Genomic DNA, 17,387 nt, shown 5'->3' on the forward strand with positions numbered 1-17,387 from the left:
AACTACGAAAATATATATACATAAACTCAAACAAGAAAGCAAAAACCAACTTTTAACATTGTTACATACCTTCCAAGCCATCAACCAAGAAGTCGGGATTCTGGGGAATGGGTTCCAGAATCTCGAAAAGAAGCTGCATGTCGTCACACATATCTACGTCCATGGTTACTAGTAAGTCAGCAAAAGAACAAACGAACACTAGCAAAGAACGAAGGAACACTTTGTGTGAGGGTCAGAAAGGAACTTAAGTGGCTGACCATGGACTTATCTATCTATAGGGCTGAAGGGATGGGTAATAAAAAGCAAGCTAGGGCCTGTCCGAACCAATCAGAAGAGCGTAACTATTCCCCACCACTGTCAGTGCCTGCATCAAACCCTCGTCTCTTCTGTCATTGGTACGCTTTCTTTGCCCTTCAAGGTATAATTCGACCGAAGATTCTAGAACACGGCTGCTGTTACTCATCCCATGGTATAATAAAATAAATTACCTGCAGAGGACAAGGTTGACCCTAGCCATTTAAAGGAACTTTAAATAGTTAGGGCTAAATATTGATATACACTATAAGACAAAAGTAGATAAACTTTATTTAAACATTTATTTTTAATAAAAGTAACTGGGCTGGAGCCATAATTATTTTTAAATATATATTACATAATTTAAAGTAATTGTATAAATGAAAATTACAATTCCTGCACAATAAATAAAAAATAAACTTTAACTTTTCAAAAGTAAGGTGGACAAAAGTAGAAAAACTACAACGTAATATCTAAGTACACAACATTTGCTCTTATTCTGATTTCCTTTAAACAAACTTCTTTGCTTTAAAAAAACCGACACATACTAAAACCTGTCATAAATTTGAGTTGGTCATAAATCGGTCCGAGTGCAAAATGCATGACCGGGGAAAACATATCCCGTAGATGTTATTAATTAAAAATTACTATGTCTGAGACCCAAATTTAGGTACTGCAGTTGACTATGAGGACAAAATCTGAAATTTTTCGCAGCTTACTCAGAAGTACAGAAGCATCCATTATGTACCAACCTCTGGACTATCAGGCAAAAAGTTGTAAATACAATTTATTTATGTTTTTACTAAATTATCTAAGAAATGTTTAATTGAAGAAAAGATGATCGAAAATGCAATATTTTTACATAAGTAACATTTATTTAGTGGAGCACCCTGTATATCATTGGATATTTGAAAGAGCATATTTGTCTAATTTGAAATATGTGCAAGTTTGTATATTTCTAGTCAGCCGTTTAGTCGCTATTCGAATTTGAAAGTTAAAAACCTGCACATAATGCCTAAATGACTGAGCATTAATATATAGAAGTATACGTATATAATAATGTATATAAAATGTATGTATATAAATTGTAATAACTCGAAAACGAGGAAACCTATGATTTTGCTTATTTTAGAAATAAATTCTACTTAAAAAAGTGCCTTAAAGAAGTGTTCATAATTTATCGACTCAATATTCGAGTTCTAAAATTTTCCAACGAATGTCAAGTTTTAAGAATCCTCCCGTAGTCACGGAACTAAAAACGACAGAGGAATGCGGTTTCTTTAAAATCGATCGTAGGAAATGTATGTTATTTTTTAATGTCTCGAAATTTAAAGAAAACCCTAACCCCAACGAATTTGGATTACATTGTACTCAATTTTATTTTCTATGTATAATAATCAATTACAATAATTGAAAAATTTCAAAGGAAATTTGCTTGAGAATGTCTGTCTTGGAACTTTTACCTCATATTCGTTAGATTTCTGCCTACCTCCCATCCCAAATTAAAAATATTCTTAGCAGAAAAAAAATCTCATTCGATTAAATTCTTTAGGCATTGAAGCCTTATTTTCTGCTAACAGAAGCAGTTGAATTTAGACATGTTGCCCCTGTAGAAATTGAAATAATATGCAGTTAACTGACAACTAAAAACTGAACTTTAATTACTTCATTTTTCGGACTAATAAGAGGAATACCTATTAGAAATATGTACACATTTTACACCATACAACCGATGTTTATCTGTATTAATTTGGAATAAATATCAGACCCTCAAATAAACAGTTTTTTGCAGGTAATCCTTTTTGCCCATGTGCGTACCAGTATAAACTGCTCACAAAATGAATCAAAATGGCACATATTTTAGTCATTTTTAAGATCTGGCATTTCACAAATGCCTGTTTAGTCGATTTTCATGAACAAAAGATTATTATGAAAATCAGTTATTAATAGTCGTTCATACATGATTTACCAAGTGAAATGACTCGTGATGAGTTAATAAGTGAAAACTCGCGATTTTCACTCATTAACTCCTCTTCATTATATAATAGTTCGTCTCTCTTCCTTTGATTGCATGTCTACTCATCGCAACTTTTCAATTTCATATCCTTTGAGGCTGGCTTATCATTGCTTGAGTCTTATATAAATATTGGTTGTTTGTGAGTTATAGAAGTCCTCAATTCAAAAAAGTCATACATATCCCCATTTGTTTATGCTGCATTAAAAAACTTATTGTCGTCTCCCGGTACGTGGACCCCAAGCTTATTAGTATTTTTTGCTGTTGCCTTCGCCTCGATTGAGTGTTTTTTTACTGAATATGAGGTTTTTTATATTTCACAGACTCGGTTCTCTAATACTGATTCTATTTTATCCGCAGATTATTATTATTAATGATTATTTATACGCTAATACATTAATTATTAATAACTACCAAAAACGCATAGAAAGCATCAATTCGCAACTGTATCGACCAAAATATATTCATCGATGATTTACGCACATACGACTTCACTGCATTTACTTCATATATATTCTTAGAATTTGTATGAGTTATATGATGATAATGATGGGTAGTACTTATTTTCCATCTGAGGCCTTACGTCATTATGTGCATAGTTGTAAATAAACAAAGTAGCCAGTTAACTAATCTGCAATCTTAATTGATGACAGTACAGTCTAACAGGTATAAACAAACGTCTAAAACGCATTAAAAAACTATTCATTTATGTCCTGAGTACCTAGGTTAGTTTAAGTTTAAGCCTGAATCATCGTATTTGTCCTTGAAGTATGTCTTGGCATTTGCAACTCATCATTTAGTAGATACATTTTAGCACTACTTTTAGGTTTCAGGTAAAGATCCCTTTTGTGACCTTTGTCGAATATATTTCACGGAAAATCATGCGGTTTGCAGTCACACTGCCAAATTATAAATAAATCCCTTATTGAGCCACTAAGTGCGCCCAAAAGTACAAAGAAAGAATAAAAGTAATTAGAAAATTGAGTGTTAAAAGTGGATAATTAATGGTTGATTCTGCTACAAATTGATAGTGTGTCGATAGAAAATATCAAAATATAATTAAAAAGGGGAAAGAATGCGCTATTTTCGTGCAGTAGTCTATAACTTAGTTATTATCAAGATTATCAAAGTTAATCAAAAATTGAACAAATGCTTCTCGAATGCGATATTTTTCTTAACCTAGAGCAAAATGAATTGGACATTCCAGTCTTTTCAAGTTATATCTTGTTAGTTTTGTTATATTGTTGTTATTTTAGCATATATCAAAATTTTTGACCACCAAACTCAATCAATGGTTTTGACTTGGAAATTTAAGACAAGAATGTGAAATCTGATAAGTTCTAAATGTAATCACTTTCTAGATATAACCGTGGAAAAGGTTTTATTCAATTTTTTTCTGAAATTAGTTCAATAACGTTAAAAATCGATAGGATTTAAAAGCGATTTCAAAAAATGTAAAAATTTGTAGGGCGTTCGATTTAAAACGAGAAATTTTCTGTCTTTTTGCAAATGTTATTTGTCAATTTTTTTACAAATTTGGATTATTTATAGAAAATCTGGGGAAATTTTGCTATTTTCAATATAACTAAACACCCCGTACAATCCTTGAAAATAGTTAAAAACAGTAGTTCCGGCTATCTTTCAATTTGTAACTTTTTATTTCACATGAAACATCGAGATTTAAAAGCTTGCTGCATCCAGGGTCCCTTTTTTTGGAGCTCAAGCATGGGAATCTCGATAACCATAAGAGATAGGAGAACGGTAAAATCAGCGCAAAGTTTAAAGCGCGATTAAATACTCGTTCAGAATCTACTTATAGATTAGACAAATTCGATATTCTTTCGGTGATATCCGCGGAAAACTAAATATTTAGATTTTTTTAAAAGTTGCTCATTACAGAAAAATGGAAAAAAAAAGAAGAATAACATGCAAGACGCGAATGTTATTTTACCTGATCTCTTATCTCATATAGTTACTGACATAACCATTTTTGAGGTCCAAAAATGGGCATCTCGCGTATAGTCCGTATCTCCTAATCATATAACTAAAATTTAAGCAGATATGGGAAGAAATAGGAAAAAAGATCCTACGAACCTAGGTCTGGAGTCGTTTCAGTTCGCTTTTGTAAATGGAAATGTTCCTTCTACTCCAGAAAATGCACATTTATCCTGCCATAACGTATTGTAAATTTACCATAGTGTCGATATTTCATAACGTTTTTGAAATATTTAAGAAAATATTTTTAAAAAAATTGAACACTGTATCTTGGAAACGAAGCGTGTTCGAATCTATGTTTATATGAGCTTTTTTTTACAAAGATACTTCAGCAATCATTCTTTAAATTTTTTCGCACTTATTCGGAAACACCTTGTATATATTTATGTATGTGTGTATGTATGTCTTAGATATATCAAAGTTCATCCAGGGGATTTAGGGGCATAGCCACGTGGTTTGCCCAATTGGTGTGATTGGTTGGGTTGAAGTTTTACAGAGAATTAGAACCGCTCAGTAGATCTTTGTAGAAGTTTTTCAGGAATATCCCCTTAAAATTGCGTTATGCGTTTAATAAACATCCTGTATTCTATAGCATCTATCATCTATCTATTGCGTGGCCATATTATGACAATTTAATCTAGTAGAAAACCCTTTAGTTAAACTAATATTACAAATTGCCAATTTGGTTTAGAAATCGGGAAATTGACGGACGTTTCCCGTTCCAGATCGAACCAGGGTCGAGCTAAAGGCAGGAAGACGAAGGAAATCATCAATACAGACGAACTTAGAAGAAGTAACGATTCAAGTTCTAGAGCAACTAAGCCAAATGAGCAAGATTACTTCGCAGGCTGACATAGAATACGTTTTGGAATTGTTAGATAATCTTGTAAAGAACTATCCTATGACTCTTAACGTGTACAAACTGCAAGACTTTGAAGAAGATCTTGATTATCAAACCTTTGCAGAAAGTCACTATTCAGTATTACTTGAAGCGGTGATTAAGCTTTTTGACCAGACTTTTCCTTTCCGAGAAGGTCAGATTTATGGCAGCATCATAAAACTGTTTCTTGCAGAAGACCCATTTTTTTTTAATACCTGCCTGCAGGTCCTTGCCAAAAATATCAAACACAAAGAAAATACATTGCCGTGCCTGCAGCTTTTACTTGAATGTGAAGGTTTATTTGCTACTATAGTGTCAAGTGCATTTCATATTCTGGATGGTTGGAGTGGTACTGTTAGAACCCTCATATCGCTCCCAAACAGAGTAGCTAATGTAATGCAAAGAAACACTCCAGCATTCTTCTCAAATCAACAATATTCCTACTTATTAATCTATAATGTATTGAAGAGTATTGAATTTCTGGCTATGGCAATTTATAAGGACCCACAATTTCGGGAAAAAATCGATTTGAGGAACCTCTCACTTTTCCTTGAGCAAGTAATTGTGAACTTCAACGAGCGCAACAACTGCGACGGTTTAGTTAAGTTGATAGAGATTTTCGCTTATTTGACCAATAAGCCTTCAGAGAAATGGGGTCTCTATCAAGGAATTTGGTACCGGATTCTGGCAAACCTAGATAGAAGCGCGGTGGAAGTTTTCACCAGAGCATGCCTCACTCAGATCGATCCTAAGAAATACTGCATAAAAAGCCTGCTAGGCAGGAACTTGGTGAAAAATCATGCTTGGAAATACGTGCTCTGCACCAAGCTGCCTTTGCTGACCTTCGTGAATCAAAATCATGAGAACTATGTAACCAATTTGGTGCTTTATTTGGGTTGCTCTTCTCATTCAGACCTGATTGCATTGCTCCTAAATTTAACGTCAATTTGGTGTGATAAGTCAGCATTTAAACGCACTAGTGTGGAACATCACTTGCTGATATCTAAACTCATAGTTTGCATAATTAGTTGCCTGCAGCAGATAGGCCTCAGTAAACACGAGAAAAAGCAATTAGAAAGTAAAGTGCACCATGGTCTTTCTGCTCATCTGGAAAGCGCTGTGGAAGCAATTAGGTATTCGGGCATGAAAACTGGAGAAATTCTTCTAAACTTTATTCATGACGACGATAAGCAGGCGACTGAAAATCGGCTTAAGTTTGAATATGACAATCTAAGCGCTGAAATTGAGGCCATAGTTAAGGAAATAGAATACTTCGCTTCATTAGATTTTGAACAACTTTATAAACCTAAGAGCCATTTTGATGTAAATATTGAGGCAATATTACAGGACCTCCATGGGAGCAGAGAAATTGTAAATCAGTATGTGCCACCTGAACGCAAGTTCCGCTCCTGTAAATTCCAAAAGCAGCCTGCTAATGAAGTTATTTTAGTCAAACCTAAGCAAAATTTCGGAATAACCATCATAGACGAAAATTTAGAGCTGGACTCGGATGATGAGTTTGAGCCGTATGATTTGAGCAATGACGTGAATATTCCTGATAAACAGCCCCCAGTTTATTTACGCGATCTTAGAGACTGCTTATTGGAAACCGAAGACCCAGAGGTTTTTGCATCCGCTCTGAACACTTGTGAACAACTTATAATACATCAGCTGCCAGACGATGATGTCAGCATTGGCCTGGAGCTCTTGGAAATCCTCATAGCTCTAGACAGCAAGTTTTGCGTAGAGAACTTCGAAAAGCTGGTGTTCGAAAGCTGTGTTGCGATAACCTGCGTTTATCCAGCAATTTATGCCGAGTATCTTTGTAAGGAGGTCCACTGCGATGTGGGCAAATATTCCACGGTACATAGAATATTGATGTTAGATATTCTCAGGCAGGCCAGCAAGACCTTGTCGAGTATTACAGTCACTGAAACTGCTGAAAAACCGAAAAAAAACAAACCTGCAGTCAGCTCTGCCTCTGAGGTGATCAAAAAGCGCCTAGAAAGCAAAACCAGGTACTTCTATAAACACAAAGTTTTGAAGTACGAGCAAAAGAATAAGTTTGCTGACGTGGCAGGCCATTTCTTTTTCCCTTTAATCTACGGCTACAGCCAGAACAAGCTCTTGTCGCAGCCGGTTACAAAAATCAATGATGACTTCCTCCTGCTGATACACTTCATTGAGACTCTGGCACTGGTAATTTTTAACGCGCAAAACTGCTTAATATCTCTGAGAATGGCCAAAGAAGCTCTTAATTTTTCCTGGTTTCTTCGCTTTCACAAGGACGTGAAAGTGCGAATGGCGGTGTTGAATCTCATAGCTGCCTCAGTGATGGTAGTGCCACAAACTATTTTAATCCAGGACTTTATGAACGAATTATTTGAAATGAGGTTGTGGTTAGCGGACTTGATCAACCCGAATGTGAATTATGGGGAACCTAATGAGGAGTGTCGACGTTTGGCCGCGTGCACTATAGTTCTCATTGAGAATGTACTAAAGGTTGATGTTGATGAGGAAAAATGATTGTTAAATTTAACTGTAGTGTGATAATGATTTTTTTCCTGTTTTGACCAAGAAGCGCAAAATACAGAATTTATTTCGTTTTTATAATAAAACCCATGAAAGATCTGATATTCATGTGTTTTTCTTTGTTCAAACGTAAAATATTTTTCTCAGTAGATTTTAATCACGCATAACGAATGGCATCAAAGTCCTTGAAAAGATCAATATTTTATCAACTCCTCTATTACCTCAATCTACTAAATTGTAGTAAAATAGACCAGGTGACCAATGAAAACGCAAAAGAGCCTTTAGACTCTGCCTATTTGGACTGTTCTCTAAAAATCGTTTCATCACATTACGCGTTGCAAAAGAATTCAAAAGATTTTTAGCTCTCTTGTAGCGCGTAATGTTTAAATTCATTAATGACGCGTACCACGCCACTTCAAATGCCCAAAAAATGCCAGAAAAAGTTTTGACACTGACACATGTCACTTTGATTTGCATGTGGTAAAACTTTTTCCTACTTCAGCTACTTTCAGCCCGCAAATGTTTGTGGTGAAACCACTTTTCCGGTTGCTCATAGGAAATTGCTAATGATATAACCAGTTAGGATATGTATAGGGTTCGCCTTAAGGAGCTGATACAATCCATATATAGAAATATTACAAATTTAATATATTTTTAAGGTTTGTATTTTTGTTTTGTGGGAAAAACGTGACATTATAAAAATATATTCAACCTGACATGACTTCCAGTTAAATCGGAAACTGACCCCTATCTAATTTTTTTATAGAACATAGCAATTTTTTAATGAAAATGGTTTCGTTTTGTCGAAAATAAACATAAGCTTCATAATAAAACATCGTACCGACTCTCAATTTTTTATTTATTTTCATTGTTGCCACTTTTTCAACACCTGTAGAACGTTACTAAACCTCAGTTATCTACAAAATTATTTGAGATAAATTGATGAAATAAAATTTAAATAAAATAAAAAACTGTAAAATTATTAAAGTTTAGAATTTTTAAATTTAAAAAAAGCCATTTTTTTAAATAGAACTCTCCAATTATTTTTACATAATTAGATTGGTAGAAAAAAAATGAACAAATGCGATATACATTGTAAACATTAAAAATTAATACTTTTTAAGTAAATCGAAAAAAAAACTATAAACTGCTCTATACCGCATAGGTATCAGCGCACCTTTACACGATCAAGGTGCTTAATGTCTATTTTGATTGTTTGTTTTGGTTTTTTTTTGCAATTGTAGGTTTTTTGACAAAACAAAAATATATTAAACTTGGAATTTTCCCCATACGGGTTTTGTCAGCTTCCAAAGGCGAACCCTATATAATTTTATGCAACGAGTGGGATTTTACAGAACATAAAATAGCATTTCCTAATAAGTTTCATACATAATGAAACGCTGCGCCCTGTATATGTATATTATGTGATTTATGAAATGATGCTACTTCGGTTCATTTTCTAACTAGTTAGGAAATGAAACCCGTGTTTATTAAGAAAACTTTTCTCCGCTTTAGGGCATTAAAGCCTACCATGGAGCGGACCCCCACGTACAGAGACATTTTTCCTAAGTCTAAATAATTAAAATACAAATAATCAAGCAAGGAATAGACTCACGTTTTAGATTGTTTGGAATGGGTTGGAATATGTTACTTTTCTTTGTTTTTTCAATTTATTTTTCTTTTATTGCTTGTCAAATTCAATTTTAAGGTACTTCCAGTATGACTGAAAGTGGCGTTCACTCAAAAACCCTCATGATAACAACCAATTAATGTTGGTCGAGGTCAATCCCTCGTCACTTCAGTCTCTAGTTCATTTCACACCCCCTTAAGAAAGCTTCCTAATCTGCTTCTAGAGCTTGATCACCATTCCACCCTTACTTAACCACCATCAGCCCGCGTGGCTTACCACTTATTTCCAGATATTTTCCAGGTTCGCTGCTTACGCCATCGCCAGTCGCCCCTATCCAACCTTCCAACAGCACAACCGCCAGCACTTCCGCGTCTTCAACAACCAAAAGTCAGCCCCTGGGATCTACTTGGGCCAATTCTGGAAACGTGAACATCGATTTGGACAACTTACTCTTAGGAAAACCCAAAACGGCTCCCTCGCCTAGCATGAATCAACTTGCTAGTAATCCAGCGTCTCCCGTAAACCAACCCAAACCCGCCACAGGAATTAATCCAGGATTCGCTGCTAATTTCGGGTCGTTTTCCAGCGCGCAAAGTTTTCCTCAACATGGAAATCAGCAATTTTTCGCTGGATTTAAGTGATATATTGGGCAATGCTAATTAATAGAAAGATTGAAGCAGCTGTTAATGGCCGCTGAAATAAAGAAAAGGATGCGTGGTCGCTGTTAGGAAGGTGGCTGTTTTTTGATTGCTTACAGTCGAGAGATTAGTTATTCGTCCACTTACAATTAGATAGATAAGGAACTAAGATAAAATTCAAACTACTTAAATTTATTTGAGTTTTATTAAAAAAGTAGAAACTATTCTTCATGAGCCAAATGCAACGATTAAATATCTAACATTACCATCACGTTTCAAAAGTGAAACAACGTTCTTCAAAACCAATAGGCGAAAAAGTATTCGTCCGCTAGCATTTACCTCCAAAATACACCCGAATAGTACAAAGCTAATAACATGTGAGGTATTCTTTTGATATTATAACTTCTTTTAATTTCCTAGGCATCGATTCTACGACTTCTCTAACAAAACTTGATTCAATTTTTCTTGGCATTTTGCTATTAATTCCTTGGTTCTAAATTTTTGCATTTTTTCATCCTTTCTTTTAGGTCCGACCACAAATGTTCAATATCATTAACGTCCGAAAATTGGAGAGGTGTTTCCACCACTCTTGGTACATTATACAAAATCCACTCTTTAATTATCGAGACCGTGTGCTTTGAATCGTCTTGCTGGAAAATGAAATCATTTTCAATCTCCAATTTTCTCTGTATTTTGTCTTAATTTTTTTTCCAATGTCATGTAGGTAAATCGATTCACAATTCCATCAATGAAATAAAATTGTCCCACTCCTTACCACGATGTATACCCCCAGATTAGAGCAGAACCTCTTCCATGCTTTGCAGTAGGAATCACATTTTTTGAGATTATACGCTTCTCCTCGCTTTCTGTACACAAATAACTTTTTGGATTTACCAGCCAACTAAATTTTTGTTTCGCCAATAAATATGACGCTTTTCCAATAGTCAATATCTTTGTCCAAATGCTTTTGAGTGAAGTCGGGGCGTTCCTTTCTATTTTTCTTTACTTACAAGTTTAGTTAGAATCTTTATTTACTACTTTTAAGTTGTTTTAGGAATTTGGAGAGTTATAATTAAAATCCTTGTGGATCGTTGCATCAAATAATGATTTATTTTAAACAAGACTTTATTACAGAAAAAAGTGAAAAAAATAATTTTAGGAGTTTGAATGGGAGATTTGGGGTAATGTGAAGAAAAACCTGAAAAAATTAATTTTTCAGTAACTGTAATATTTAAAACGTAGGTCATTCGAGCTAAAAATCTCGAAAATGACCCCATCACTCCAAAAAAAAAATTTTGGCGGTTCATACGCCAAACACCCTATACTTGGCACATGAAGAACAGTTTTCATTTTCCACAATAAAACTCGAGTAAATTTAAGTGTTTGGAATTAAATCCTAATTCTTTGCCATCTGTTCCAAGTGAACGAATAATTAATCTCCCAACTGTAGTAGCAAAGAAAGAAATTATCGGTTGTTGATTGTAAGGTTTATGACGGATAGTTAGGACCTCCCAGTGAACGATTTTTTTTAAGGAATTAGTAGATTTTCATAGGAAAATCCCGCATTTATTAGAATTTTTTAGGTTTTACCGCTGCAGATGCTCAGAAATGGTACAACATTAAATTTTAATTCTGAGCGCAAATTTGCATTAAAAAGTTCCTGTTTCGCATGAGGCACATTTCCGGGACTTTTTGGTGCGATTTTCCCTGGTAGCACTACATATCAGACCTTATCACTTTCCTAACACCGGCGCTTCAATTCGTAACAGAGATTAATAAAGATTGGGGTTCAGAAAAGGATAATTAGTTATGAATTAAGTTGTTGAAGCTTTCAAAGGACTCTACTATTTTACTAGAATAAAATGCACATAAATCTGTAAATAGCGTTAAGAGAAATGTTATGAAATGCTCATATTTACACAATATCAGGTGCTGGGTGTATTATTTAGTTTGTAGTTATTTATTTACTCTAGTTAAAGTCAGATTTACTAACATTCTCATTTCACGTGCGTTATAGAGAAGACTTCTTAGGTTTTCTGCCCGATTGTCAACAAATTGAAAATTTGCATGTTACATTTACAACTGCGCAAATATTAACCAGCCGTGCCTTTCACCCAACTCGAAGGTTTTCTCTTGGTAGCAGCGTTTTGAGCGGTAGTGCCAAAAATTTTTTATTTCTTTTAAACATATCGTCCGTTCCATAATTGTTAAGAGCTGTGCAATAACTTCTTCTACCTTTAGTCTTACCAAAAGAAAATCTGTATGTTATCGAGTTCCACGTGGTAGATAAGATCGATTCCATCTACAGTGAAAAAACATTCCCAAGCTCAGTTGTATAGTCTACACTTAATGAAAATAATAAACAAGTTGTAACTAACGTATAGCGCCGTTTAATTAACAGATTATAATTTACTGTATTTAAGTGTCTTAAGTATATTAGCTAAGGGTCTTAAAAATCATTGCGGCATTTTTGCTCTATTGCAGTGAATACCAGTCCAAAGATTTGCAGATATTGCAGTGAATACCAGTCACCAAAGAACCCTATTTCAAAGATTCTTCCATACTATCCAAATTACAAAGCATTGGTAGAGCAAAGTACTGCTGCCTCAATTTGTTATTTTCTTAATCAAAGGACAATTAACAATCACAATAAGCAGCAGGGCGGAATTTACTGCACTCACAGCAACAAACACCCACAACAATCACATGTGGGTGTGGTCGTTTCAATGAATGCAAATACATTTTTGCGTCCTTACTTGTGATTGCTACTTAAATCTGTCTGGTATACTTAAGCTAAGTTAAAAGGGCTCGGACTGCAGCCCTTTGTGCAAATACTTGGAAATTTTTGACACGTTAATCCCAGTTTATGGCACCAGTCATCTTTATATTTATGGTTGGCCTTGCTGTAAGGTATAATTAACATATTTATGATCTTGTTACGGTCAAAATTATGGCCCTGGTTTTGTGCAAACTTCGAGAAAGGCAATATAATGCCCTTTGTCAACCTTTATGGTAATTACCACTCTAGTTATAAACGTGTCGATGATTTCATTGCGGTATCCCAAGTCGTACCTGAGTCTCACAATTAAAAAGTTCTGGAATTTTCAGTGTTAATGTGGCTTACCGAAGTTTTACTGTTGCAAGAAAATGTTTTAGATGTGCATAATTATTCATTTCTATAGATGAGGTTTTTCTTTCTTGTTTCAGCGTTTCATAAAGTTTAGACTCGGTTTTTTCAAGCTCCTGGTAACTTTTCCGGCGAGATGATTTCCATGGAAATTTTGAAATTAGAGCGGTACATTAATTAATTTTCTCAAATGAAAGTATTTTATTACATAAAAAAAGGGAGGCGGGAGAACTTGTACAGAGTGACTCGTTTTCAATGGATCTATGGGCAATTGAAAAAAAAACAGAATTTTCACGGTACCATTATTTCACTACTAGCTTGATTCATTTTCAATGTACATACTATTTTTGAACAATTTTCCATTTTGATATGGCGCCGTATCTCTCTCGTCATTGTAATAAAGAACAAAAGTTTAAACAGCAATAATTTAGAGATTTTGAAGTAGAATTCAGTGGCGTGTTAGATGACGTTTTTTTTATTGATAGTGGATTTTAAGTTAACACTTTATACAGTGTATCTACTTAAGGAATCATATGGGAAACTTTTATTATTAATTTTACAAAAAAAAAGGTATTTTCATAAAAGTTTCTGCATGGACTTAATCCTAAAATGAAATAATTCGACATGAAATTTTTGAACTCCGGTACTAGTTTTCTTTAAAATATGAATTTTCCTGAAAAAATTTTTTTTATTTTTATTTTTTTATTGTTGTTTCAATAATGCACATTTATCTCATATTTATTGAAAAGGTGATAACTTTTCATCTCTTAATATGTTTTCATAACAATTGCGCAATTTAAATACGTAATTAATGAATAACAATAATTTATTTTACTAATAGGAAAAGACAAAGAGTTAATAATTTGTATAAATATATAGAATTATTTACTTTAGTTTTAAGTTATTCTACTAGAGTTTCTCTTGTAAAACATTTAATCGTTCTTTGATAGTGATATTTGATATGTGTTAAAATATTATTTTTAACCCTTACGAGGACTAATTTCAACTAATTTGGTTCCAACAAGACGATGTCTCATATCACAGTACGTTTAGTGTTACAGAATGTCTTGAAAATATTTTCAATGGAAAAGTAACTAACAGATATTCAAATATTTTTTGGCCTGCTAGATCTTCTGATTTAATCCCTATTGATTATTTCTTATAGGGTTATTTAAAACAGAAAGTTTACCACTGCAGGCCGTTTCAAAATATTAATCATTTGGAAAGGATCATTTCGGGAGGATGTCGGGCAATTACTTCAAATATGACAGTGAATGTATTAAAGGAATTTCCCAAAAAAACAATTAAATGTTGAGAAAGAGAGAGTGGCTATGTCGAGGCACTAGTGCAATGACTTAAAACTAAAGTAAATAATCCTACATAGTTGCACAAATTATTAACTCTGTCTTTTCCTATTAGTCAAATTAATTATTGTTATGCATTAATTATGTATTTAAATTACGCAATTGTTATGAAAACATTAAAAAACGAAAAATTATTATGTTTTCAATTAGCAAGAAATAAATGTGTATTATTGAAACTTACAATAATAAAATTTTCTTCAGCAAAATTCATATTTTTAAGAAAGCTAGTATACAGCTCTAAAAATATAATATCTGATTATTTTATTTTAAGTTTCAGACCATGCAGAACATCTTAAGAACAATAACTTTTTCCGTAAAATTAATAATAAAAAATGTTCAGGTTTAATTCCAACTTAAGTAGACACACTGTATACAGAGTAGTCCATTTCTCAGCTATACAGGAGAGGAATTTTTGTTTTCTTAATATTTTTTTAAGACGATGTCTTTAGATTATACAAGAACTGTAAATACAAAAAATTAAAAAAATTGGCAGGATACGCGGTATAAGCTTTAATGCATGGAAATCTTGTACACCCTAAGACATCATTGATTATAGATATTATTATGGCCTTTTTACGAGAAAAATAGTACTTTTCTTCCTGCTCATCATTAAGGAGCAACAGTCATCTTTAGAGAGAAAAATACTTTTCTCCTCAAAGAGTAAAATGGTTTTTAAAATTTCTCAAAACAAACGTCCACATAAGCGGCGTAGAATGTAGGCTCATGCGGATGGATATCTCTTATGATGTTCCTGTAGAGTGCTTTCTTATCTGGGATTTTCTATATATCTCAACAACGCTATGCATGATGTCTTTTTTAAGCACGTGCGCTATTGATTTCTCCGAAACGGTGTGATGTATAAAATCGATTAAATAGCAAAAAGTTGCCATTTGTGGAGACTTTTAATAAGCCCTAAATTAAACAGGGAGTATTTGTCTTTCCGTTACCCCCAAAGATTTTGTGTAACTAGTTTCCGAGTCACTGGTAACCTTTCACCATCTCTAGTAGTTACCGGCGGGGAGTGCGTGAGTGCGTTAACACCGGAATCCTTGATCGAGTAAACGCTCAAAAGCAATATCAATTTGGATCAATACAACAACGTCATCTCTGCAATGGTCAAAGAAAAGAAAAGGATGGAGAGCAGCATTCAAATGCTTAACCCAACGGAGCAATATGAATTCAACGATCACGTTAAGACAATAGAAAACAGAACTACTGAATTCATGCCTCTTCGACTCATGACTGATTGGATAATAACTGTAAAGGAGTGAATAATGATAATTAATTCATTTATTTTGAATAGATATTTATTGTAATAAGAAATCAGTATTTGTCAAGAGCGAATCATGAAAGAAATTTTAGACATTTTTACACAGTGAGGATTTACATTGTCCCCCACTGTTAACTTTTTAACAATTTATTATTTTCTTAAAATTCTAAAGCACCGTTAAATGAATAATTGTATAATGGGTCGCTGATGTACCTGTTATTTGCGCAGAATAAAGTGGTTTATAATTTTTCTCAATTTACTCAAAAAATATTAATTTTTTATACTTTTAATGTATATTGTATTTGTTAATTTTTTTCCCACTAATCCAATGGTGCAAAAATAATTGTAGGGTGCTATTTGAAAAAATGACTTTTGAATTTAAAAATTTTTTTAAAACAATTTTCAAATATTTTTCTTAATTCTTTGGTGGTTTATAAAAATATGTTAGTTTACCAGTAATTTAAAATTTACTTCATCAATATATGTCAAATAGTTTTGGAAATAATTGAGTTTTAGTAAAGCTCTACAAGTGTCGAAAATATCGTAAAAATGAAAATAAATCAAAAACAGTGGAGAATCGGTATTATGTTGTATTGTGAAACTTATGTGTATTTTTGGCACAAAACCCATTTTCACTAAAGAAACTGCTATGTTCCATTTTAAAAAATCAAATAAGTGTCAATTTCCGGTTTAACCGGAAGTCATATCAGATTAAAATATTTTAACAACGTCAAGTTTTGTCTACAAAATAAAAATATGTAAACCTTGTAATTTTCCATATACGGATTGTGTCAGCTTCAGTACTGACAGAGAGATTTCTCTTTTTTACACCATATAATGCGAAATGCGGAGAGGACGGTTTAATCGGCAAGATTAGTCCTACTTAGTACTTAAGTATCAATCTATAGGGCAGGTTGTTTAGATTCATTGAATAGCTTGCATCGAAACTCGTAAAACTCATACAAATTAAATTTTTTTCTTACAGTAATTTACAATTTTCCTTACAGATTGGACCGAAGTACTAAGTAGGACTGACCTTGCCTTGAGGATTAAACTATTCCCCCCCCCCCGCATTTTGCATCATATGATGTAAGAGAGAGGAAGAAATCTTTCTGCGCGTCTTTTTCTCGAAATTGGCTCAGTCAGTTTTACGCATACTTGAATAGTAATAAAAACGTGTGTAAAAGATCTATTAAATTAAGAAATACGTTGATAAGTTTATTTAAAGTTCGTTTGCGATAAAAAAATTGTTTACGTATAATACATGTGCTTATAGCTTAAAAATTAGTTACATCTCCTGTGCCTTCAGACCACCTTCCTATCGAAATTCTCCAACATTCGCCATCTTAATAGTGAAAACGCGATTTAGACCTTAGACAATAATATTAGAGCTCATTAAACCATTAAAATTTGACATAATCCATCTATTTCATTAATAACAAAGTAACTGAAAAATCAATGAAAAGCTAGCTTTTGCTCAAGTATATACGAAAAGCAGTGTCTGAGATAATAATGCGTCTTTAAAATTTTAAGTGTTGTTACTGACCTTGAGTTAAGTTGTTCTTTAGATGACCTGATGTTTAATAATAAAGTCGGTTGTTTTTGCTTGCAACTTAAGTAAGCAATAATTATTGTATTTTTAT

The 17,387-nt window shown here is 33.4% G+C and overlaps 1 protein-coding gene across 1 annotated transcript in view; it reads left to right on the forward strand.

Moving 5' to 3' along the window:
- The window catches only part of lqfR (clathrin interactor lqfR), a 33,016-nt gene extending 25,199 nt beyond the window's left edge, over positions 1-7,817 (forward strand). Inside the window, exon 7 of the mRNA XM_066404820.1 lies at positions 5,029-7,817. Coding sequence (XP_066260917.1) covers positions 5,029-7,709 — 2,681 coding nt within the window. The 3' untranslated portion in view covers positions 7,710-7,817. The remainder of the gene's footprint in view (positions 1-5,028) is intronic.
- The last annotated feature ends 9,570 nt before the right edge of the window (positions 7,818-17,387 follow it).

The sequence above is a fragment of the Euwallacea similis genome, chromosome 36 (assembly GCF_039881205.1).
Source record: "Euwallacea similis isolate ESF13 chromosome 36, ESF131.1, whole genome shotgun sequence".
NCBI lineage: Eukaryota > Metazoa > Arthropoda > Insecta > Coleoptera > Curculionidae > Euwallacea > Euwallacea similis.